Source organism: Arvicanthis niloticus, chromosome 16, assembly GCF_011762505.2.
Source record: "Arvicanthis niloticus isolate mArvNil1 chromosome 16, mArvNil1.pat.X, whole genome shotgun sequence".
NCBI lineage: Eukaryota > Metazoa > Chordata > Mammalia > Rodentia > Muridae > Arvicanthis > Arvicanthis niloticus.
In genome coordinates, this window is record NC_047673.1 from 5,221,152 (window position 1) to 5,247,217 (window position 26,066).

The 26,066-nt window shown below is 44.8% G+C and overlaps 1 protein-coding gene across 2 annotated transcripts in view; it reads left to right on the top strand.

Moving 5' to 3' along the window:
• Myo16 (myosin XVI) overlaps positions 1-26,066 on the top strand; it is a 482,119-nt gene that overhangs the window by 278,896 nt on the left and 177,157 nt on the right. For both annotated transcript variants that reach the window (XM_076913797.1, XM_034520363.2), the window contains exons 17-20: positions 4,119-4,230; positions 6,716-6,833; positions 7,581-7,652; positions 10,166-10,307. In XM_076913797.1, the coding sequence (XP_076769912.1) occupies positions 4,119-4,230; positions 6,716-6,833; positions 7,581-7,652; positions 10,166-10,307 (444 nt within the window). The remainder of the gene's footprint in view (positions 1-4,118; positions 4,231-6,715; positions 6,834-7,580; positions 7,653-10,165; positions 10,308-26,066) is intronic.

The following is a 26,066-nucleotide window of genomic DNA, read 5'->3' on the forward strand; positions in this document are numbered from 1 at the left end:
TGTGCTGGAATCCCAGTGAAGGTTCTAATGTCAGTGAAGGAATGGATATAATCACAAGGCAAGGACAAGCAGGCAAAGAGCTAAAGCCTCCTTCTTCTATGTCTTTAATATTCTACAGAATATAAATCTATATAATAAGTATATAGGCTTCCAGCAAAAGATGCAGCCCAGATTACAAAGGAGTATGTAACCTTTAAATTACATTCTCCAGCCCTGTGGGAAAATAGCACCTAGAATGTTCTCCTGACCCACCAGTCTTGAAACATAAAAGCTTTCAGCAAGGGACTGGCTTCAATATCCTCACATGGACACTGAGTGGTTCTGCACCTTGTTATGGGTGAATTTTAAAAGGAGATGACAATGTAGATTGTTCCTGCCATAGGAGTGTGGTTGCCATTTGTGGGTGATACAGAAGACACTGAACCCTGAGTGGAAACTCTGGGGACTGTGACACTGTTGATTAGTGAGATAAGCTAGAGACCACTAGTCTCATCCAGACCACTAGTCTGATCAGCTCCATCCACTGATGGTGCATGGAGCTGCTGTGATGGGTCGGGGGAGGGGAGATGAAGTCTGTCAAGCACTGAGGTAAACCACAGAGAAGTTCAAGCCTGAACCTAAGTCATCCCCTTAAAGGTAACAGAACCTGCAGAGGCCACTGTCATGTGGCACACATGATCCATCTGGGGAAAATAACTATTTAAAAGCTGTGCTTGGCCCCTTTCCCTTCCGTTTGAGGGAAAGGTGAAACTGTGGCAGAAGATACTCCACGTTGCAAGACGGTCTCAGGAAGTCCCTACAGTATGCGGATCCGTGGCTGACTCTTGTCAGTTGTTGTTAGGGTGTTGTCAGTGGTTGACATGTTGACTGACTTCTCCCTTCCCCCACCTAACACAGTCAGGCAGAACTGGAAGCTTTCTGTTGAGCGTAGTTCCCCAAATGCTTGGTCCACACTGAGAGAGTAAAGGGGGATTAAATGCTCCTTAGAGTCAAGTCTCCTTGGAGATGCTCGGTGTCGATCCTTCCCACACATACTTTTCAATATTTCTGTGCCTTTGCGTGTGGTCTCATGATGAGAGATGCCAATGGGAAAATTACTACCTTTAATAAATAAAATATAAACATGTAATTTTTTATCACCAGCTACCTTGTGATGAGACACAGTCTGCTGGGAACTCTGAAATACCTCTCTTGGCTGTCATTCTGGATACTACAGCAATGCCGAGGGTTCTTTAAGTTTGAATAGAAACGTTATATTCGTGTTCATTTTTCTGACTGTTTTCTTGAGATAAGATCTCATGTAGTCCAGGCTATCATCTCACTCCTTAGTTACCCCAGGCTAGACTGGAAGTCCTGAATGTTCTGCCTCAGTCCCAAAGTACTGGGGTTCTAAGTGTGTGCTACCACACCCTGATGTTTGTTGTTTACATATTTTTTTTATTAACTAAGTGTTGACCCCACAATCTGTATGCACAAGGTAAATGTTCTATCACTAACCTGAAGCCTAGGCCTTTTCTTTTCTTTTCTTTTCTTTTTTTTAAGGCAGAGTGTCATTAATTTGTCTAGAGTCACTTCTTACCAGCTGTATAGTGCAACCCAAAATCCTCCTGCCACTTATCATCATCTGTCTGCCATCCACTTACTATCTCTCTCTCTCTCTCTCTCTCTATCCATCCATCTACCCATCTATTTATCTTTCCAACCATCATCTATTATCTATGTATATTTATCTATCCATCTATCATCTATTATCAATCTATCATCTATTATCTGTCATCTATATATTATATATCTATTTATCTATCATCTATTTATCTATGTATCTATTATCTATGTATGCATGTTATCTATCATCTATCTATCTATCTATCTCAGTCTATCTTCTACCTACCTATACCACACCCATCTCCTTCTCACGCCCCTTTCTTCATGCATGCACATGATGCACACTGAGATTATCCTCTCAGTTGCCCACCTTTACTCTCTTATAATTTTATACTTCCTCTCATGTGTAGTGTCTATGGAGAGAAGATGGCCTCATACATTTACAGTCACCTCTATTGTGAGCTCATTCACTCACGTGATTTCAGGATTCTGCACAGAGAAAGCATGCTCTTTTCTTTTCCGGTCGTTTTGAGTTCCATGTACTTGTTTTGAATTATGTTTTATTAAGTTATTTATTTACTTTACATCCCCACTGCAGCTTCCACTCTCCTCCCAGTACGCCCCCACATCCACCACAGTTCCCTTTTCCTCAGAAAAGGGGAAGCTTCCCATGGATATCATCAGCCTTGGTATATCAAGCTGTAGTAAGACTGGATGCATCTTCTTCTATTGAGGCTAACAAAGTTCCAGATTGTTGTAGCTGTTATTTCTCTGGCTGTGGCCTAAAACTTAATAGTTTGTTTTAAATTTGTCATGATTGATACAAACATGAAGCTTTTTCCCCAAAGATACCCCCTTGATAATGATCCCCAGTGGATGGACCAGATCCATCACCCCAAGGACACTGACACCAGATACAAATCATCCTAACTGCTTCTTCTCAGCCCAGCCTCTTCCCTGCCCAGCCCAGCCAAGTCTACCCTCTCTGCACACCCTTTCCCTCCCAGCCTTAACCTCACTTCGATCTACACCTAGACTTCCTCCTTGTCTTAAGGTTTCTATTCCTGCACAAAACATCATGACCAAGAAGCAAGTTGGAGAGGAAAGAGTTTATTCAGTTCACAGTTCCACATTGCTGTTCATCACCAAAGGAAGTCAGGACTGGAACTCAGGCAGGTCAGGAAGCAGGAGCTGATGCAGAGGCCGTGGAGGAATGTTACTTACTGGCTTGTTCACCTTACTTTCTTATAGAACCCAGGACCACCAGCCCAGGGATAGCATCACCCACAATGGGCCCGCCCACCCTTGATCACTAATTGAGAAAATGCCTTACAGCTGGATCTCATGGAGGCATTTCCTCAAGGGAGGCTCCTTTCTCGGTGATAACTCCAGCTTGTGTTAAGTTGACACACAAAACCAGCCAGTACACTCCTCCTCCAGTAACTTTGTCTCATGAACACCCCTCTTCTGCTTCTAGCTCAGGATGCCCCTCTTCTGCTTCTAGCCCAGGATGCCCCTCTTCTGCTTCTAGCCCAGGATGCCCCTCTTCTGCTTCTAGCCCAGGAGGCCCCTCTTCTGCTTCTAGCCCAGGATGCCCCTCTTCTGATTCTAGCCCAGGATGCTCCTCTTCTGATTCTAGCCCTTAGGGGTTCTCTCCTCTTGCTATACACGAGCCCTAGCTCCCCCTCTTGTCATGGCAATCTTTGTTTTGCTCACCATAGATTCCCATTTTTCTCACCTGTGCATCTTGTGCACCCCATGTGTGAGTAATCTTGTATCACTCCATACATGCTGCTACAAGTTCTTGGGATGTAGGCATTACTTGCAATCTAGGCCCATTCTCACTTAGCCATGGATTCTCCTCAGGAAGCCTAGCTAGCTCCTCCACGGTGTTCCTTTGTGGTGCCTACCTGCTTCCTCCACACTTAGAAGCACTGTACATCCACACTCAGGCCATTGGCTCTGCCTGTGTGCTCTACTATGGCCAGCTCTCCTCTTGTCTCTGTCTTGGGTACCTAACTTGTTCCTGATGAGTTTCCTGGAGGAGACCTTTGTCTTTGTGGTTGGTGTCCTCAGCTTTTCGATATGCCTGCGTTTGGTAATCAGTGCCTCGATGTTTGTAAAGCAACCTTAAAATCAAATGTTACTGGCAAGCAAGAATAATACATTAGTATACATTAAGTATCTTTCATGCAAATGTGACTTACAATGCCTGCTTCGACACCTGCCAACTTCCTGTATGAAGTTCATAGCGTGCTGGTGACCGTCTCCCCTGGTGAGAAAGGGTTCAGATAAGGTGAGTCTCGTGTCTTCAGTGTGATTATATTCTGGTACTAGAATAACTGTCTGCTTTCCTGAAACATCATGTGCTCCCCAGTAGCTTTGTAAACACCTGGAGACACACCGTCCAGGTGATTTCCACTATGACAGAGATCAGGTATCGATGAGGTAACCTTTTACCACCAGCATTTGACGCCAAGCCAAGCCATAATACCACATATTTATCCTCACAGGTATGTGAGCCAAGGCATGCGGGAAGATGTGTCCACAGCAGAGCGTTCTCTGAACAAGGACAGACTTGCAGCTCTGAAACATGCTCTGAATGTAATTGGCTTCAGCGCCTTGGTGAGTCCCCTTATCAGGGCTTCACACAGAAAACCAGCCTCCACCGGTCTATAGAGTCACTTGTCCCAAACCATTTCCTAAACCTCAGCGTAGCCCATGAGTTGTCGCCAGCTCTGACAATGTTTCAGCAGAGAACAGGTTCCATATGGCCTCCTGGTACTGACTGCCAAGCTTGGGCAGAAGAGAAACAGGATGAAAGGATCTTAGATACGGGGAAGGCAGAAATACTAGATACAGTAACAAAGCAGAGATGCTAGATACAGTAACAAGGCATGGATTTCATTTGTTTGCCTATTTATCTCTTCTCTGTTTCTTTTTTGTTTCTTTCTTTGTTTGTTTGTTTCTTTAATATGTATGGGTGTTGTTCTTGCACATAGTACCCATTCATGACAGAGGAGGGTATTATGTCCCTTGGAACTGTAGTTACATATGTTTTATAAGCTACCTTGTGGATGCTGAAAATCAAACCCAGGTCCTGTCTAAGAGCAGCCACACTCCAAAACACTGAGCCAGCTCTCCAGACCTACCATTTTCAATAGAAATAGAAAAACCCTTTCACATACATGTCTAGAACAAACCAAATAACTGTGTTGTCTGAACCATGAGGAAACTGGCCAGGCTAAAGAAACTGTACTGTTAAAATGACCGCCCTGCAAACTAATGTAATCACTTTACTTAAGTATCTTCTCTAGCGGGCTAGAGAGTGTGTGGAAAGTTCTAGCCCACTGCTGTGCCAGAGCAATTTCTAAGATAAAGGAGAGGCCTGTGATCAAGCCAGGCTGCCTAAGATTCATAGCCTTCTCTGGATACTGGGCACTTAACATGTGACTAAGGAGGCTGAGGAAAGTAACTTTTTATGTCTTAAAATATTAATTTAAATTTAAATAGCCACGTGGTTAGAGGTTACTGCTCTGAATAAGTCTGGTCCCAAGAATTAAACATGAATGCTTAAGCCCCCAAGGATGTTCTTAGACATCATTTCCGTTTTCCTGATGTGTTATCTCTGCTCCCTCAATATGGAAGTATTTTAGATTGTGGCCAAGTCCTCAGGAACAATTAGCAAGAGGTCACTGGTGACTCTTGATCCCAGATGTAATCTGAAGTACAAACTCTGTTTCTTTTCTTAGAAGGGTGTGTGTCATGCTTGTCCACAGTCTTGGGCAATGAGGGCAAGAGAAAGCACACAGGACAGTCCACAAATGGCTCACCCTAAGTGGATTTAATGAGACATTTTGTTTGACCAGCCCCACACTTTTCAGAGTGTTGAGTTCCATCCACAGTGAGAGGCAGTCGGATGATGTCTTGTTCTTTTGGGCTCGATTATTCGATTTCTACATGTCTGTCTTTCTCTGGCCCTTCCCACTGGCACTGGCTTCTGTGATGTCTGTTTTCTTATCCTCACGCCCCAACCTGGAGTTTCTAGATACTGTAAGGAACAGGAGCGCAAACAGGGGCAGGGTACCATTTAACCAAATATCATCCACTTGGAAACATCTTTGAAGTCCCACAACTGATCCTCAAAGGCAGGACAAGCAAAACACACCTGCTGAATGGCACAGCTGATCAAGACAGCAGTGCATTTACACAAATGGCCTGATGTCCACCCTTCACCGTAAGCCTTTAAAGCAATGTGAGGAACAAAAATTATTCCACTTTGGAGTAGTGGCCATGACAATTCTAAGAACAGTATTTCTGGCAGATAAGACCTTCAGGGCAAAATCTGCAAGGGCTTGTGGTTCTTTGAGACTCTTCCACAGAGGAGCCTCCATCTCTGCACCTTGTCTGCAGCAGCAGGCAAGCTGTCAAGGCAGGAGGACACTCCTGCACCACTGCAGACAGAGGCAGGACCCAGGTCTCCTCCTCCTTCCACAGGGAGGTTTCCTCTGATTCAGTTTCACTGCATTATATCTGGGTTGTAGTGAACTTTCAAAGCTCAGTCTCCCTCACTGACTCATAAAACCCCCAAGAGCAGCCCAGGCCCTCCTTGCCTGTCCAGAGATGATCACCTTGCAGAGTCCAGTGGGAAATGCTGTCTGTCATAATTATGGGATGTTACATCCAGGAATTACTTGAGATCCGAGTCTCCAGGTGTTCACTTTAAGGACAGAAAAATGACAGTCCCCAGCTTCAGGTCCTACTCCTCCCTCCGCTCCAGGCTTCCAGACCTCCTTTCCTGTCCCCTGTACCCATGTGCAAGAACAGCTTGGGACAACAGTGTGCTTCCTGTCAAGAGCTTGGACTACAATCAATAATAGGTTTTTGTTGTTGTTGGGTTTTTTTTTTTAAATAATGATTATCCAGAACACACTGATCCATATCAGAACAGCAAATTATGGCAATTCACACTGAGTTGAGATTTAATTTTCAACAGTTTCCTGAACCTCACACTGTAGGTCTGAAGAGTGGCAAGCCCACCCCCAGAGTGCTCTGGGTTACTTAGAGCTCTCACTCTGAATTATTCTGTCTCTTCTCTGTAAACACTTAGGAGGTGGAGAACCTGTTTGTTATCCTATCGGCGATATTACACATAGGAGACATTCAGTTCACCGCGCTGACAGAAGCTGACTCGGCCTTTGTCTCTGACCTGCAGCTTCTGGAACAAGGTCAGTGGAGCGCCACCTTGATGGGAACGTTGTTGAGGCGCAGTTTCACAACGCTGCCAGTAGATGGAGACACAGCACAAAATCAGACTAACTGCAACAACCACTGTCTGGTTCCGAAGTCCTGGGGGGAGGGGAGAACCTCTTTCTTTTCTCTAAAGGGGGTGGCTGACAAATGTGCTTTCGTGGTCCCATTCTGCACACCACACCAACAGCATGGGGGTGTCAGTGTACACTTCAGCTCATGTGATATTATCTGAATATTCTTTGCCCCGCCACCACAGTCCACACAGTATTTAGAGAGGAGCCATTAGCTAAACATTATAAATTCACAATTACTTCCCTTTAAATGACATGTTCAAAAGCTCTGTCTTCTTTGATACTGCCTTCATAGTCACACCTAGTTTTTAAAAATATCCTCAAACTGCAGGCTTTCAATAAATGGTCTATTTTTCACCTGTTTCAAAGTTATTTTAATAAGAAATTTGGAAAAAAAAAAATAATCCAGCCCTATCTACGAGGGTGGTGAAGGGGAAAATGTGTCCTTATAGAATCCAGACAGACACGAGATCCCACCAGTGTCTGGAGTACTAAGGCATTTCTCTAGATGAGTTTATCCCAGAGAGTAGAAACTGCCTTCCTTCTTTTTGACGTGTCTACACGAAGTCTGTACACAATGAAGATACAGCACAGTGTTCTTCATGTCAAAACACACGGTGCCTTCGTATTTACAGCCTGTTTTGTTTTCAGTGGCAGGCATGTTGCAAGTGTCGACAGACGAGCTGGCATCTGCCCTAACAACTGATATTCAGTATTTTAAAGGTAAATCCTTGTGCAATCTGACTTTGACCTTTGTGTACAGTTCCTGGGCTTCTTTCAAGTAGGGAAATTAAACGCAGCCTTGCCTGTCTCCACACAGGGAGACTGTTTGCATGGATTGAGTGCCAGAAGAATGTACTGCAAGTCTGTTTGGTCCCTGTTGCTACACAGGAACTCTGCCATGCTCCCAGGAGATCATTCTGAGTGACTAGCCCCCTCCCTAATCAACCTGTCATGTCAGTTCAGAAAAACAAAGCCATCAATCTACTACGAGGATGTATTCTCATAAAACATAGACCTTCGTGGGGGTGGGGCAGCCTACTCTCTGCCTTTCTGGCTCAGAATGGGGGTTGTCATTTATTTGGTGTTTATAACAGGATGGCACAGAGCCAAATGCTCGAAATGTTGTCATTTTCGATCTCAAGAATGGTCAGGAGGCGGGTGTAACTATTATTCTACTTAGGGAGGAAAGGAGTCAGATTAAAAGGGGTTAATCACCGCAGAGGCCAAGTCACAGGTAAAGAGGCTGTCTACCTTCACAGGGCGGCTTCCAGCCCTCTGTGTATGCCTACTTCCTGTGCCACTGGTGCAAGGTATGCTTAGTGTACAGGAGACTGGCTCTCCTGTGTGTGCTTCAGTTATCCACTGAAAATTCAGCATGGATGTCCTTCTTCAACCTTCCTCTTCATAGATGTGAGGGCTAGCCTCCCTCAGCATTCTATGCTGACCTTACCTGCTGCCTCAGGGTCTGATGCTTGGAATTCTTAGAGCCGCCTTCCACACTTCTCAGCACTCTGAGTTTTCCCATGATCCACCCAGGCTCTGCTGGCTCCCTTTTCCCCTCACCCTTCTCTACCAAGTAGGTCAGATTCCTCTGAACCCTCAAAGAGCTTCCATCTTCACTGCCCTCTTTGATTCTTGTCCACCATCACCACAGCAGCAACCTCTGCTGGTATTTTTCTCTCGACTTCACTCATTTTCCATCTTTCCATGGGCGTGAAATGGAAATCTGCTTCTCACCTGTGGGCAACAGTCTTTCAAAGACACTGGTTTTCTTAGAGAAGGTCCTCCCTGTAGGACAGACTTCCAGGCCCCATTTCATGGTCATTCTTAGCCATGTCCTCATCCATTCCTTTGCTCCCAGCCACATCAAATACCTGATGTTCTCAAAATGCAGGATCCTCTGTTGTGTCTTTCGGAAGACATGTTGTCTTAGTCAGGGTTTCTCTTGCTGCAATGAAACACCATGACCCAAAAAGCAAGTTGGAGAGGAAAGGTGTTTATTCAGCTTACACTTCCAGATTATAGTCCATCATTGAAGGAAGTCGGGACAGAAACTCAAAGGGGTCAGGAACCTGGAGGAGGAGCTGATGCAGAGGCCATGGAAGGTGATGCTTACTGGCTTGCTTCTCATGGCTTGGTCAGCCTGCTTTCTTATAGAACCCAGGACCACCAGCCCAGGGGCTGCACCACCCACAGTAGGCTGGCCTCTCCCATTGATCAGTAATGGACAAAATGCCTTACAGCTGGATCTCATGGAGGCATCACCTCAATCGGGGCTGCTTTTTCTCTCATGACTCTAGCTTGTATCAAGTTGACACACAAAACCAACAAGTGCACATGTTAAATTAATTTGTCACTTACCATCTGGTTCCTCAGCTCATACCACCCTCCCTTCCTCTCACTATGTTGCCCACTCTTCAAAGCTCCCCAACTACCAGAACCCTGAACTTTGGTGGTAACATCTCCTGGAAGGCTGCACTTGTCCCCTGCCTTAATGGGCTGTACCACACCCATGGTCTTGACCTTGTTCTTTCAAGACAGTGAAGTTCTATCTTGTCTCTGTGGTGGCTCCTCTCTCTGTCCTATCCCTCCAGCCAACTGGAGGACTCTCCCATCCCTGCCACTTGCTCAGCCTGAGACTTAAGGACACGCCCTGCTGGCCAAGGCCACAGGAGAGAATTTGTGACCCCAGCAGCATTCACACACTGTTTCCACCAACAATGCTTTATCGGATCTGCCCACACCCCAGATCATCCTAACTCTCTAACCTGAGTCCCTTCACTGGTCGTTCATTCTGGAAGTCCTCTCTCAGAATTCCTATCACTCCACTTGAGAATGACAGGAGCTTCCTCCGGAAGGCCCAGTCTTGCCCCCTAAATCCACAGGCACATTCTGATTTATTGGACCATGACTTTCCAGCCAGGCAAGTGTTCAAGTGTCCTGGGCCAGTGAGCTATTATCAAAAAACTCACTCACAGAATCCTGAGCTAGCTCTCCTACTGAGAGGAAAAGGCTCGGATGCAGAGAGAGAGCTGCAGTGGTGTGCGTAGAAGTCAAGGCACCCAACACTTACTCCAGATGGTGATAACTGACATACCCCGCCCTTTGGCGCCATTTTAAACAGTTTTGGACATGTACAGATGTCGTAGAAAGTGACTGGGACATAGACAGTTGTATTGGCTTCTAATGAGGGGCCGCTGTCCTCATGCCTCCCCATCCTTTCGCTGTTCCAGGAGACGTGATAATACGCCGACACACCACGCAGATTGCTGCATTTTACCGAGACCTCCTGGCCAAGTCACTGTACAGTCGTTTGTTTGGTTTTCTGATAAACACTGTGAATTGCTGCCTCCAGAATCAAGATGAATATAAAAGGTAGGAACAGTAGATGCTTGCACCTATGCTACCATGCCACACATAATTCAGGGGGTCTGGACACCAAGACCTCAGTTACCCTGTCACACACCACCCATTAGCTGTTGATGCTGAGTGTTACTCGCTCAGTCACACACAACTCAGGACTATAGCTGGCCCCGGGTTATCCAGCTGCATCTCAGGTGCTGTGGATGGCGGCTCAAGTGTTACCCTGTTACACATACCAGAGCCTCACCCTGGACAGATGCTTTGCATTACAGCATTGCCCAGGGGTAGACTTCATTCATTCTTCATCTTAGCAAGCTAACCTCTCTGGAAGGTATTACTAATTATTCTTTAGAAAGATAAGCCCCACCCCACCTTCCCACCCACCAGCACTGATGGATGAATCAAACTGTCTCTCATGCATAGATATGCAAATGTGTTCTCTCTAGAATGAAGGTATAGTTGTGGCCTTTTGTGCATGAGAAGAATAGAAATTTCATGACTCTAGGAACAAGGCGGTCTAAGAATATCTAAAGCTCAGGGGTTGGTGAAAGCCCACGTGTGTCTCTTTCAGAACCAGTTTGATGCTGTGTATAGTTCTGCCTTGAGATTCCTTACCTACTTCGTAGGCTCTCTGACAAAGGGTCTCTGGTAATCCTCTTGGCTCATATCCTTAATCATCTCTGAGCAGTAGCTTCTCAGGGCTATTTGATCATCTGAAAGTTATAGACTCCCATGGCATTTTGTCAATGAAAACCTCCATTATTATTTTTGTTACTGGTAATGACCTTGGACAGACATCTGAAAGTGAAATCACACTCAGAAGTCTTCACAGGCATGCTTGACTTTGAACCAGACTCTGGGAACTTTTCTGTTGTCCTAGAGTTCTTTACCAAATCCCTGGATTAAGCCATTTCTTGGAAAATATTAAAATTGACATCAATTAATGGGAACGTTCTGAGCTGAGTATAGGTATTTCAGGCTTTGAACTAAGGGATATTAAAGTTCCTTAAATGCACTGTGCAAAAATCTCAGTACTCAACACCACATGTGTTCAACCTCCTGGGAAGTTGGGTGGCCCATGTGCTTTAGCAGAATCTCTCTCTCTCTCTCTCTCTCTCTCTCTCTCTCTCTCTCTCTCTCTCTCTCTCTCTCCCTCCCCCCCCCTCTGTTTCTGGTGTGATGAGGGCCCTAGCTCTTCCTTCTCTGGTTACTAGCTGGTCTGTGGTCCTCTATCTTCGAAACACTTGCCCTCCCTGTGGTGCACTACTACTTCAGAGAGGGAGCTTAAGTTACAAAGGGTTTACTTTTTTTCTTTTTTTTTTTTATTGATTATTTTATTTATTTGCATTTCAAATGTTATTCCCCTTCCCAGTTTCCCTTCTGCAAACCTCATCCCCTCCCCCTCCTCCTTCTATGAGGGTGCTCCCCCACCCAACCACCCACTCCTGCCTCACTTCCCCAGCATTTCCATACACTGGGGCATTCAGCCTCCACAGGACCAAGGGTCTCCCCTCCCACTGATGCCAGATAAGGCCATCCTCTGCTACATATGCAGCTGGAGCCATGGAAGGGTTTCCTTTTGTTTCTGGTTTGGAAGAGACACAGTCTGCCATGGCAGGGAAGGCTGAGGGTGGGAGCAGCTGAACCCAGGGAGTCAGTGAGCCAGGAAGCAGAGGAAGGGGATATCAGGCTCAAGTTTGTTTTCTCCTTTTTACTTTTAATTTGGACCAGGATGCTAGTTCACGGGATGGAGCTGTCTACATGGGGGAGAACATTCTTCCCTTACTTCAGTCTCACAAACAACCCACCAAAGGTGTACCGCACTACTGCCCTTGTGCAGTTCTTAGAGCCATCAGTCTGTAAAGGTGACAATTATTCACAGCTGATACCGATGTGCTAAACTTACCAAATTAACCTGGTAGAAAAATAGTAGCATTCCTGCTCATGTGGATAGTGATCAGTTCATGTTTAATTAGCGCACAAACCTGGAGACTTCTAGAAAATTTCCACTTGACATTTGAATCCCGCAGTGTCTTGAATATTTACGATTGGAAACACTTGGATAAGTTAAAGAGAGGAAGCACGGCTTCCATGACAGTGGGTATCTCGCCTGGTGTATCAGAGTGGAATGGCGGAAGGCAGCCTTTGCTTTTGAATGTCTTCGTAAGGGGCTACATGAGGAAAGTATTCATGGAGAACGAGAAATCAATCATAAGTTACAGGTATACACTCTACCTCTAAGAGACAGAATCTGCTTGGAATTATTAACTTTTTTTTTTTAAGAGCCACCAAAGTTGGGTTTAAATCCCCTCAATGTAAGGGAAACTTATACCTATAGTACTGTACCTAAAGCTCTGCTTCTTGGCTCAGCAAGGTTGGAAATGTTTTCATAACCTTACAATACCTTTATTATGATCGTGTGGAACATGATAAGTTTACAACTCTGATAGCTGACAGTTAGCAAGCACACTGAAATGGTGGGATACTGCCACACTCTATTTATTGTGAACGCTTCAAGGGAGGCTGGATGCTGGTCACCTGTACATTGAGGGACCATGAAAGGAGCAAACAAAGTCAAGGCAGATCTGATATCTTCTCAGGGAGCAACCACCTCATTTCTGAAAGTAAAATGGGTCTAATATGAAAACACAGTTGTATGTTCTCTTCTTGATTCTGTGAAGACATTTTTATGAGGAAGCCTTGTGGTGTCAGGCAGGGGAAGGTTCATGATGAGTTAATTAAGAACAGACTGTCCCAGTGTTTGCCTAGACAAGCCAGCCTGGAAGATTAATGTGAGCTCTTCCTGGGCTGCTGTCTGCTGTGACCTTGACATCTGTGTGACTCTCTCAGGAGGCTTTAGGCTGTTGTTAAGGCAGGTCAGACATGGAGCACGTTGGAGCTGTTAGGCTTAGTTCAAGGTGACCTGATGCACTGAGGAAGAGGAAGCCAATAACAGAAGCAATGAGAACTTAGGAACTTCTAACAACCATGCTTTATGTTTCCCTAAGCCTTTATCTTTCTCAAAGTGTGTGTCCACAAGTGGCTTGTAGGGTAAGGTCCTGTTAAGTAAAAACTAAAATCACATATTTTATTGTTAAAACTGAGGTGAAACAGGAGCCTCCCTCCAGTTCCTCCCAAAGTCTTTCTCTTTAAAAGAACACATTTTAAAACCGCAGTTTTCAGATGTTAATCCTTTCTGGGGACATTGCTTTTTCTAAGCTATAATTTCTTGGCCCGGAGAGGAGTAGACAATGATGTCACTATTAAAAGCTGGCATAACCCATAGCTGTGTGAGCACAGTCTGCTTTCACTACCATCCCCTGCTCCCCCAGCCTCCTGTAAGAGAGTCAGATCCTACCTGTGGACCCCTGCTTCACCTTCTGTCATCCTCACTCCTGGACCACTGCTGATGGCACCCTGCCTCTAGGGAGGCTGTTGTCCTTTTTGGCTTGGGATCAGCCTTGCAGTAAGGCAAAAGGAATCAGAATAGGAACTTACGTGTTAGAGCTCACAAAATCTGGTTGATCTACCAGATCCCTAGCCCCTGATACAAGCAGAGCCCACGCTGTCCTGAGAGAGCAACAGTGCTCTCACAGAGCCCAGTAAGGAACAGCTATGGGCAGTTTCAGCCTGTTTCTTAATCAAATTCTGTTCTTGTCAAATTCCAGAATACCAGTATATGTGTATATATTTGCACACATCCCCTCCCAGTGTCCAGTGGGAGACAGCAGTACTGTAGTGCCTGAGAGACAGGTGTGTGGTGGACTGTCTGTTTGTGAAAGGAGGCCTGGGACTCCATAACACCTTCAGAAGACACACAGGATGTCATGTAGAGTCCTTGGGCCCAGAAGATAAGGCTCCAGCTGATACAGACGACATAGACCTGGAGATCCTATTTAGACCGATCTGACCTTTATTTTTCTGTTTTAAATTATTCAGCCAAATGTGGATGAGCACTGGAGGTATGGAAAAGACTCTCACAGTTCATGTGTATCTTAGTTACTTTTCTATAGCTAGGATGAGACACCAGGACAACCTATAAAAAGAAATAATTTATCCTGACTTACAGTTTGAGAGGGTGAATCCATAGCCAGTATAGTGAACATCAGGCAGGCAGCACAGATGAGATCTCACATTTTGAGACACAATCAGTAAACAGAGAGTGCTAACTTGGAGTGGTGTAGGTTTCTGAAGCCTCAACATTCAATACCAGTGACACACCTCCTCCAACAAGGCCATGCTCCTAATTCTTCCCAAACAGCCTGCCAACTGGAGGCCCGGTATTCAAACATATGAGACTGTGGGCCTACGATTTGATCTTATGAAGGCAATTCCTCAGTTGAGGCTCCCTCCCTCCGATGGCAAGCTGTCAAGGTGACATAAAGCTAGCTAGCACTGGCCCTGATCAGGGTATGCCACAGCACTGGTGATCATCAGTGGTGTGTGCTCCACAGAGATGGTCACGGGTGCTCCTCTGCCAAACAGTGAGACTCAAGGACAGAGAGGATGAGCTCAAGGCTTGCTGTGTCGAATGACAAGGGCTTTCTCCAGGAGGCCTGAGGTCACCACCCCATCTTCTCATTTCCCTATGTGCTGAGGTTGATTGAGGGATAGAGAAGAAGCCCGGCGAGCTAGCATTTGTGGCATTTCTCAAGCTACTCGTTCTTGCCTCTATTGACCACTGTACGTATCTAAAGACATGGGTGTTTGACCACGTTCTGTTGTTATAGCGAGACACCATGGCCAAGGCAACTTATAAGAGAAGACATCTAATTGGGAGGTTGCTAATAGTTTCAGAAGGTGAGTGGGTGATCACTGTGGTGAGGGAGCACGGTGGAGTGCAGGCATGGTACTGGAGCAGTAGCTGAGAGTTTACATCAGAGAGAGAGAGAGAGAGAGAGAGAGAGAGAGAGAGAGAGAGAGAGAGAGAGGCTGAGACTGGCATGGGTTTTCAAAACCTCAAAACCAACCTCCAACAACACAACAAGGCCATACCTACTCCAACAAGGGTACACTTCCTGATCTTTCCTGAATAATTCCACTGAGAGCCACCCTTGAGCCTATGGAGCTCTCCTCACTCAAACCATCACTTTGTGTGTTGACTCCATCGCTCGCCTTCCCTCTCCAACTCTCACTTCATCATAGTTTATATTTTATACTTGTTATAGTTAAAGGACACACTACCTAGCCTTGGTTAAGAAACACAACAGGAAACTGTGATTTGCAGAGAGCCGATGTGTCTAAGAATGCGGTGGGGATCATTACTTTACAACAAACTATGGCCTTCCTCCTCGTACCGCTTTACTGAGAGTAGACAAAGAAGATTTAGACTTGAAGAGTTTCAGCTTATAAAGTTACCCCCGGGAAAGCGTAAGACAGATGAAAGGCTGCAGGAAACACGCAGCAAAAATCTAGACGTAAGCACGGGTTTTAAAGAGACAGTTTATACATTCTTTGTTAATCCTTTTGAAAGCATTTAATTCTTAATAAATGGATTTATGTTATTAATTTTTAAATGCCTCATAAAAAATAATAAAATGCCGGCTGGGCACTTGCTGGGAAATGGAGGTAGTCTCCCTCAGCACTTTGTTCTCCATTTAATGAGTAATGTCGTTACTAAAATTAATAGCTTTTGATGCACCTCCTTCCTCAATTGCCTTCTTTTATTCTTTGCTAGGAGAGATTGAAAAATCCAAACAAAGTACAAGGTAACATGGAAGGCAGATGTTTACCTGCAGCCGAAATGTTAGTACGTGTTAGCATGTCTAACACTGGCTGTTCCATTTTTAATGAGACAGAAGGGACGGGCACTTAGAGTTAAAAGCATAGGCCCTTTTTGTTTCCTAGGGTAGACCTGGCTCAGGCCTTCCCAGCATTCCTCTGGCTCTCCAGCCATCCTCTTTTCCTTAAGAACTGCATAGGAACACGAGCAGAAAAGAAGCGCAGAAGTGCCAGCCTGAAACGTATTTTCTGCCCCTTGTTTTTAAACGCCATGTAGGTTTTGAGATTTAACCACAATGACCCATCAAGAGTAGTCTCTTTGCACTTTTAGTTGCTGGATAATTCCTGTAGATGCAAAAACCTCATCTGCAGATGCCTGGCTAAGTCTTTCTCCGCGTTTCTCTCCGTTGCCAGCTGCATCCTTGTGTGCAGCTTCGGTACACACTCAGGATTCCCCTGGGCTGGGCTTTCCTGGCAGGACTGCAGTCAGGGCATGAGTCTGCATTTCTCTGACTGAGCAGCGGACTCCTCCAGCAAATGCACAGTGACAGCTGCACACTGCGGCGCGGAGATGGTCGCAGATGTATGGCACACTTCAGTCTTGCTTCTGACTTATCATAGGTGGTCCTCTCTTGTTACAAGGGTATTTTACATTTTCCCCAAAACTGAGATTTTTCAGCACATTGTAAGTATTATTTTGTATAGAGGAACTGGAACAATTTCATATTTGATTCGAGTACTCAAATATCCCTGCTTATTTATTAGTATTCATGCTCAGTCACCCTGGGTTTCAATCCAACTGAAATCATATCAATAGCACATTTTAACGAGTTGGGTTTTTTTTTTTGTTTGTTTGTTTGTTTGTTTTTGTTTTGTAGTTTCCGGTTTTCTCCCTTGTTTTAGTGATCTTTAATTTTCTGTACATTCTGTTTTAATTTTGATTTTCATGAGACATTCTCTTAGGATACTGCCCAGAGTACATCCACAGATGACTGTAGGAGGGTCCTGTCCCTCTTGGGGCAGGCCTCTGCACTGCAGCATTTGTCTGTGCTCTTTCAAGCAGTCAGCAATGCCTGCTGCTTTCTCCTCAGCTCGCTGAGTGTCCCTCCCTCGCTGTTTGTTTGTTTGTTTGTTTGTTTGTTTTTCTGGAAATTTCGATTTACTTGGTGCTACCACCATGAACTCTGTTCTGCTACGTCTCAGTTTACCGAGATGCTGAATGGAGAACTTCCCAGGCTGACCTTCTTCTAATAAACAACCAGAGGGTGTTTCCTCCCTCTGTGCCTCCTGTTTCTCTCTCTGCCTTATCTCACTGAGCAGTGCTGCCAGACAGCGTGTGTGATGGAATGTCTTTCTCGGTTCTAGAACGATGGCAGTATGGCTAGGACTCGCCCTCATGCAATGTGTTTACTTAAAGCTCCTGTACTTCATCTTCCCTCAGGAGCTCTTACGTTTCCTGTAAACTTTTAATATGAGACTTTGTTTCTTTTGTTTTTAAGACAGGATCCCATAGCCCTAGCTGGCCTAGAACTGGATAAGTGATTCAGACTGGTCTCAAATTTACAGGGATCCATCTTCCTCTGCTCTAAATGCTAGGGTTAAAGCTGCTTCACCAAATCAGCTTTTTTTTTTCTTTTGAGACTAAGACATAAAAGTTCTATATTTTTGTCAGTTCCAACTCTTCTCTCTCAATTCCTGCTGTTTTTCCTGCTCTGTCAAATTTATGACTTCTCCTTTAACTACTATTGTTTTATATATATATATATATATATATATATATATATAGAGAGAGAGAGAGAGAGAGAGAGAGAGAGACAGAGAGAGAGAGAGAGAGAGAATGCACAAATGCACACATATAACTCACTAAGTCCATTTTTTACTTTAAAAGTATTTTAGTTACTTTAAACTTTTTATTGTTCAATATGTGTTTGCCTGCTTGTGTGTATGTGCAACACACGTATGTATGTGCACCACACGTATGTATGTGTAGCACACGTATGTATGTACACTACATGTAGGTATGTGTACCATAAATATATGTGTGTATTATGTGCTACATGTATGTATGTACACCACATGTGTGTATATTTGCCATATATATGTGTATGTGCATTACATGTATGCATGTGTACCATATCTATATATGTGTACCACATGTATGTAAACCATACACATGTATGTGTACTACGATTATGTATGTGTTCCACATGTATGTATGTGCACCATATGAATGCCTGGTGGCCACAGACTGCAAAGGAGCCATCAGACTCCATGGAACTGTAGTTATCAATAGTTGTGAACCCATGTAGATGCTGGGGACCAAAGCCAGCCCTCTGCAATGGCCGACAGTGCTTTCAACCTCTCAGCTCTTTCTTTAGCTGTTTTATTTCTTACATTAATTTATTCTTCCAGTAAGGGTTCCAGCCCTGCTTGGTTTAGCTTCTTTTTGTTTTCATGAGTGAGATGGGATTCTAGTTCTTTCTCCTGGTGGAACTCTTGGCTGTCAAATTCATACTAATGAGTAGGAAAGGTAGTCTGTGTTTCTCTCCTCTCTACAGTGTTCCTAATGCCATCCAACAGTTAGGGAACAAATTGAGTGTGACCGCGGAGTTTTGTTTATTTTTTTGAGTCATGTATGCTTTCCACAAGACTACCCATTTTAAGGCATTAAAGGCATTTAAGACTACCCACTTACACTCACTCTGTGTCCATTGCAGGTGTGCCTTTATAGTCTTTAGTAAGTTTGTAACTGTGGTGAAGATTTTCAGCTCTTTTTGTGTCTTTGATCTGGTTCAAAATTAGCCTGTAAGACTCGTTTCTAAAAAAGCATTATTTGTTGTTGGTGGTATTTGATTGTCAAGTCTCACGTTCGTCTAACTGTTTTTTGGTTTATTGTGTTCTTATTTTTCTTCTTTTTGAGAATTGTTCTTTTGTTCTCCAAGATTACAAATTGAATGTTTGGCATTTCTAAGTGATTTTCTTTTCTCTGGGCCTATAAACTACCCTCTAAGTACCTCCGAGTTCATTCCACAAGTTTTCTATGTGTTTTAGTTCTAAATATTTTGTCTTTCTGCCATTTCAGAGATGTAATAACAAGCAGTTTGTCAGAGAAGTGAATCTGACACACCATGTTTCTCTTCATTCAAATTGAGAATTTTCTTTTCATTAAATAAGGAGAGATTTCTTTGATTCCTATGAATACAGTACAAGTGACTTCTATTTCTGGGTAGACTTGTTTAAATCATTCTGCTGATTACCATGACAACCCAAATTCTGTAATTTAGCAAATATCTGAAGCAAAACCTGTTCTCTAAACAAGCCTCCAGCTCCAGCTACGCCCCTCCCGCAGACATAGACGGTGATTTCTTGAAGAGCCGGCCATCTTTCTCTGTAACTGCATTTGCTTTTCACGATCCTGAGTGAGCATTTCCAGCTCCAGATAGGAGGAGCTAGAGGAGCTCGAAGGGTTTGCCCCTGGTACCAAAAGCCTCTGGTACATTCTAGCACCCAAATGAGATTTGCCAGGACCACAGGGCAAATAAGAGATGGTAAGATGTTCTTATTATAAAAATGTTCTTATTATAAAAATTGCCAGACACCTTGGACAAGATCATAGTTGAATTTAAATATCAGTCATAACACTTGTGAGTTGTCTTCAAGAACGATGTGACTGGTATAAGTAAGGGAGACCTGTCTGCTTTGGTCCTGAATCCATGTTTTCAGGAGACTTGACTGGTCTGTAGAGACGTGACTGACTGAACATCAAGTGTCATGAGCTTTCTTGTCAATGATGACTTCTAGCCTTTGAAAATACTGTCTAAAGCCAAACTGTTTAAATAAAGTCTCTGAGTAATTAGGTGTTTTTTTTTTTTTTAAGTTGGATAAACATTCTTCATCCTTCTTCCTGCCTCTTTTTGAATGTGGAAGTCAGCACACATCTTATTTTAGGACAGAACTCAGGAAGCTCCTGTCATCTTTGCTCAACCCCCTCTCAGTGCCTGTGACCTGCCCTGCTCAGAGAAGTCAATGGAATCTGTTCCTTAACTCCCTGTGCCTGTCACTGGGGCATAATGAAAATTATGTCAGAATAAACAATACCCCAGAGGGATAAGAACGGGGAATACAGTCTGCACCCCGGAGATCCTGTCTCTGAACAAAAAGCCATGCTATGCTCCGTGATGAGCCCCTGTGTCAGAAAGTCCACATTGGCTATGTCAGTAACTGCAGTTAAATGCCTTGGCTTTGCTTCATAAATGTCTCTTGACTGAGGCGATTGTATCTAGTAAGCAAAGCCATCTAGAATCAGAATCATGGTCGGAATCATGGTCAGAGGCTCACCCTCTACTCAAGTTGCTTCCCTGAAGACACACAGCCTGGTTTCTTCAGGTGTACAGCTGGATCCATGGTGAGGGGACAATTGGCTGTTGTTATCATATACTGAGCATGATGTTAAGCTAGGCTAGGAACTAGACTGTCATTCTGTACACTGACGAGGGGCATTGGATGGGCATTTTCTTTCTGTTTCACATAAACATAGAGGGCTTTTGTAAATGGTGGGATTTCTAGCTACAAAGGGAAGGGTTTGGGATATAAACACTGATAGATCTTGTTCCAAACCTTATATTTTTCCAATGTGCTTCTTCTAAGGAAGATCATGAGAAGGATTGGGGTGGGGCCTGGTGCTAAAGAGATGGGTCAGCAGTCATGAGCACTGGCTGTTCTTCAGGTTTGGTTCCTATCACCTATGTGGTAGTTCACAACTATCTGGAACTCGGTTCAGGGGAACCCAACACTCTCTTCTGGCCCCTGTTGGCACAAGATGCACATGTAGTGAACAGGGACACATAATAGGGTTTGGGGAGGGAGGGGTTTGTTTTAAAGTTGGAAAGGTTTAGAGTCGATTCTTTTTATATCAGTAATTTCTTTACGCTCCGTGAAATTAGGATTACAGTAAAGATTTTCCAAATGTGAGCCATGCCTGAGGGCAAGTTGGTCCTCTGATACTTTGCATCTGGGTATGCAGGTGTCTGCAGCTTTTGCTAAACTGGGTGCAGGGGTGCAGCTGTGAACACATTCAGTGAACTGGCAGATCAGCTAATAAGCGACAGGCAGCCTGGCTGAAAGCCATTGTCAGGAAAGGCGCTGCTGTCAGGAGAGGCGCTGGCTCTGCTGCATTGCAGTCCCCGGGCCTCATTCTTATTCTCCCCTGCACCCATGCCTCCCCTTGTGGCCTGGATACCCCCTCACACTCTGATCCATCATCATACAGAGCCTGGCCATCTGAACCTCCTCCGGGTGAAAAAGACCTCTGTTTTCGATACTTACATTAAACTGTAAAGATACCCAGACGCTTTCTTTAAAAACACAGTAAAACTCGAGCCTCCGGGTATGGGGCGGGAAATGCCATACTGATCAAAGGCTCAAGTGGTGGCATGGCATGCAGAGGTGCAGATGTAAATGTGACAACTGTTCTCAACACTGAGAGATGGAATGAGGATCTAGTACAATTCTAGTCACACACACACACATGTGCACACACACACACACACACGTGCACACACACACGTGCACACACACACACATGTGTACACACACGAACCACACTGTGTACTTCACATACGTGCATTAACGTTTATTTTTTTAAATGTAAAATGCAAAAGGAGGGTTTGAGTTAAAATGTAATTATCAGGAAGGGACACAAACAAAAACCAAAACAAAAACCAACTGTCAGAAAGAGATAATAATAGTAAGAAGAAAAACAGCAACAAAACCTGGACATCCTGACAGAAGCCCTGGCTAATGTGTTGGCAAAACATGTAGACATGCAGGTCTGTGCATGGGAACACATCTAAGGGCGGGGCTGTGAGTTTGTGTGTACAGCACTCTAGTCTGCTAGCTGGGTTTTCATTTCTCAAGGGCTAACAAGCAGAGACCTGGACTCCTGCTCTGAGCTACGACTTAACACAAAGTGGATCCTGAGCGAAATGCCTTTGCTTATGAATCTGACTTCCTCAGCTCATAACTATGCTTGTCAGTCCTTTGTAGCACACAGATGCTCGGCCTTCATAGGGATTTAATAATGAAATCAGGCCCATGAATTTGGATGTTTGGCTACACTAAGTTTGGGGGGGGGGGCCTCACCCACACAACACCCAGGACTCAGGTGGCTTCCTCATTGGAACAGCTGAAGTTGGAAGGACATCGTGGGTCATTTTCTTCCAGATTTATTAAACCTCACTCTTTGTGTGTGTGTGTGTGTCTCTGTGTGTGTGTGTGTGTGTCTGTGTCTGTGTCTGTGTCTGTGTGTCTGTGTGTGTCTGTGTCTGTGTCTGTGTCTGTGTCTGTGTCTGTGTCTGTGTCTGTGTGGTGTGTGTTTCTCCCCATTGCTGCCAGGAGTTCTGTTGTTTTGTTTTCTTTTTTTTCAATTGAAAATGTATCTTAACTCAAGGAAAAAGACAAAATGGGAACAGTAAAGAGTCTAAGAACCAGAGAACCAAGATACCTGTTGTGAAATATCATCTTCAGGGTGTGCCAAGGAAGCTTCACCCATGAGCTCTCAAAAGCTATGGTAGTCTCCACTAAATTGTGCTAATCGATATTCTCTGTGGATGGGGATGAGCTCCCGGGACTCCACTGGATTAGGGAACAAGTTTGAAGTGCAGAACAGCCTACCTCCCAGGGATACAGCCTGACCGTATCGAGGGACCTTCCAACCACTTCCACCCTCTCCTCACGGTCACAGCTACTGACCGAACTGCTCATTCGGTCCACTGGGGGAATGGCGGCATAAGGCCAGTGTCCCCGAGCATCCGCAGACTACTGGTCCACTGTGCTCCTAAAGCAGATCCATCCTCTCTTCAACAGAGAGCCACTCTTGCTCCCAAAGAGCTCCAGGCACGGTGCATAAGGAGCTACACTCAAAACAGCGAACACCAGGATCTGGGACAGCACCTGAGATGTGCCCTAGGATTGGTAGAACCTGAGCTTGACTCTCAGGGGCTCTGAGATGCAAAGCTTCCTGAGGGACACTGCAGACATGAAGCCATCCCAGGTCCTCACGATGGCAGTGACCTCTCTCAGGCCCTTCTCACTCTGTGAATCTTCTGAGAATTGCCAGAAGATGCAGGCACGTTTCACTGTCCCTGGAGCCTCTACATGGACCTAGCCTCTTTCCTGTTGCAAAGTCCTTCTCAGTGTCTGCTCTCTGTGGTATGTAGGCACAGTCTCCTGTAGCAAGCAATCTTATCACAGCAATAAGACACAAAGAGGTAAAAATAAGATGAATGACCTTAGGAAATGTTTCACTCTGTGAGAAGCTAGGCATTCTGAGTATTCACTGAAGGGTCCTTAATTCACTCTGGACCCTTTCCTGTATCTCTATGGAATCTTCATGAGAAAATATCCCAAACTTCTGTCTCTGGAAATGGAATCTTTGACTTCAGGTCACACAAGGTAAACTCTGAATTACTCTCCGTCTCAGGATTTTACTGCTATAAATATACACCGTGACCGATGCAAATCTTATAAAGGATAACATTTTATTGGGGCTGGCCTACAGGTTCAGAGGTTCAATCCATTATCATCAAGGTGGGAGCAAGGCAGTGTCCAAGCAGGCATGGTGCAGGGGGAGCTGAGAGTTCTATATTTCCATTTGAAGGCTGCTAATAGAATACTGGCTTCCAGTCAGCTAGGACAAGGGCTTCCAGGGAGCTAGGATGAGGGTCTTAAAGTCCACACCCACAGCGACACACCTACTCCAACAAGGTCACACCTACCCCCAACAGGGGCACACCTTCTGATAGTGCCATTTGCTGGGCCAAGCATACAAACCACCATACTCTCCTTAACTCAGGTCATGGTAATAATTAAAGCCCACAGAACTCTGGTTCCTGGTGGAATTGGAAGGGGTGTCGTATGTGGATAGATTTTAGATATACATATATATGCATAGGTATACTATATGTAGATTATGTGTATAGTATATGTATGTCTATATGTGTATATATATGAATATATAATATTTTTGAAACAAAGTCTTGCCATGACATCAATCTTCTACTTCAACCTCTCTTGTAAATGCTATGAGCATGTGAGCTGAACCTTTCCTGTGGCTCAACCCTATGAAGTGAAAGTCCTGTTCCGGGGAAGGGAAGCAGTCCCATGGTTTTCTGCCCAGGGTGCAGTGTCCCTCCACACACAGTGACTTTCTATGAAAGACTTTGCAGCTGAAAGCTAGAACTTGTCCAGCCATTCCACCAGCCTTTCACAGCCAAGGGAACATCTCTTTTCCATGGTTAGTGACCATCCGTCTTCTTAGAAGATTCAGGAAACCTTATAACTGGCCAGCGGGCCTTTCATTTCTACTGGGTCCTGCCTTGGTCTGGCTCTCTGAACCACTGACCAGCAAACCAGATCACATAGGTTTTGTACCTTTTAAGCTTCTTTCCACTTGGTCTTGAGGGTTTGTTGACTGTCTTTCACCTCTGTGAGACAAAGGATTGTGGAAAATAGACCACACCCCCCTGATACACTTTTGAATTCACTCTCCTTTCAGCCCTGTCTTCTGTAGTGATTGCATGAACCCTCCCCTGGCACAAAACCTAGCAATCATCACTGTGTTGACATGATCACAAGACCTGACCTCCATGACCAAGCATTCCCACGTGGCCGCCTACAAACTGGCAGAGACGGGAAGCAAAGGGTCTCTGAACTAGACCTAAGACTGAGATGAACATTACCCAGGAAAGACCATGTCCTGATCCTGAACCCTCGTGTCAGCTCATACTCCACCACTGATTTTCACAGTGGGTAGTCCAAAGACAAGGACCTAGGATCCACTTGTAGAAGGGGATGGAGATAACCATACCCACTGCCACATGGCCCTCAGCCTGAAGCAGCCAGAACTCGCTTTTTGAAGATATGCACAAAGCAGGGGGAACATGCATCTAGCCTGCTTTCTTTACTGTTGTCTCCCCCCCACCCCGTCCAAAAAAAAGTCCATGTGTAATGTGTAAACTTTCAAAGCCATCACTGCCTCCATGTCAGTACATGGCAATTGCAAAGGCCCACCGTAGTCTGTGCCTCTGACCCAGGATACACCAGGCTACTATTTTTCCTCTGCCAGAAGAAGTGACACCTTTGTCCTGAGTGCATCCTGAGATGCAGCATTCAGCTCATCACAGTAGGTGCCTGCTGAAGGTGTCAACGGACACAGAGAGGCCAGGCGGAGACTGTGTTGCTTGCTTTACTTCTTGTTGTGATTAACTGCCTGCTCTGAAGTAAGTTAAGCAAGGAAGGATTCATTTTGGCTCAGGGTTTGAGGGTACAGCCCATCACGGTGAAGAAGAGTGGTCCATGTGGACAGAAGTGTGCATCTGAGACTCCTCCTCACATCTCTGTGGGCAAGGGAGCATAGAGCAGGGAATGCTGGGAAGTGCCTGCCTTTCTCTCCTACCCTCTTATATCCAGTCTAGACTCCTGGTGCATGGAATGTGGTTGTCTATATTCAGAGAGGGTCTTATCCACTCCGTTAATCATCTCCAGAAATGCTCTAGTGGACATGTCCAGAAGCTGAGTTGACAATAAACATTAACCATCCCAGACATAAGTGAACACAGAAGGGATGCATTCAACCTGATGGTGACTATGTCCAGCCTCTTGAGAACATGTTTACTTCTCCTTCAAGGTCTAAGCCACTCAGAAGCTATATGTGGAATGTACTTGCCCGCAGTTATCTTTCTGATAATAAATGGTGCTTGGGAACTCGTAGCAGAGTTGGCCGAAAAATGTTATACCCTCATGTTATTCTGGACTTGTCAATGCCAAGGTAAATATTATCTGAGCACCTATCACTTACCATTTATTTACGTGGCAAACTCCATCCTCTGCATAGTGAGATGCTCACAAGCACACATCTCCTTACTATTCTACTGATGCTCAGCCTACCTTAGCGTCTGGCCATCCACAGAGTTCTCTGGACTCTGCCAACATTGATGGCCTGTGGCCTCCAATCACAGAAGCTTCAGGTGACCCAATCCTTCCTGTTCTATC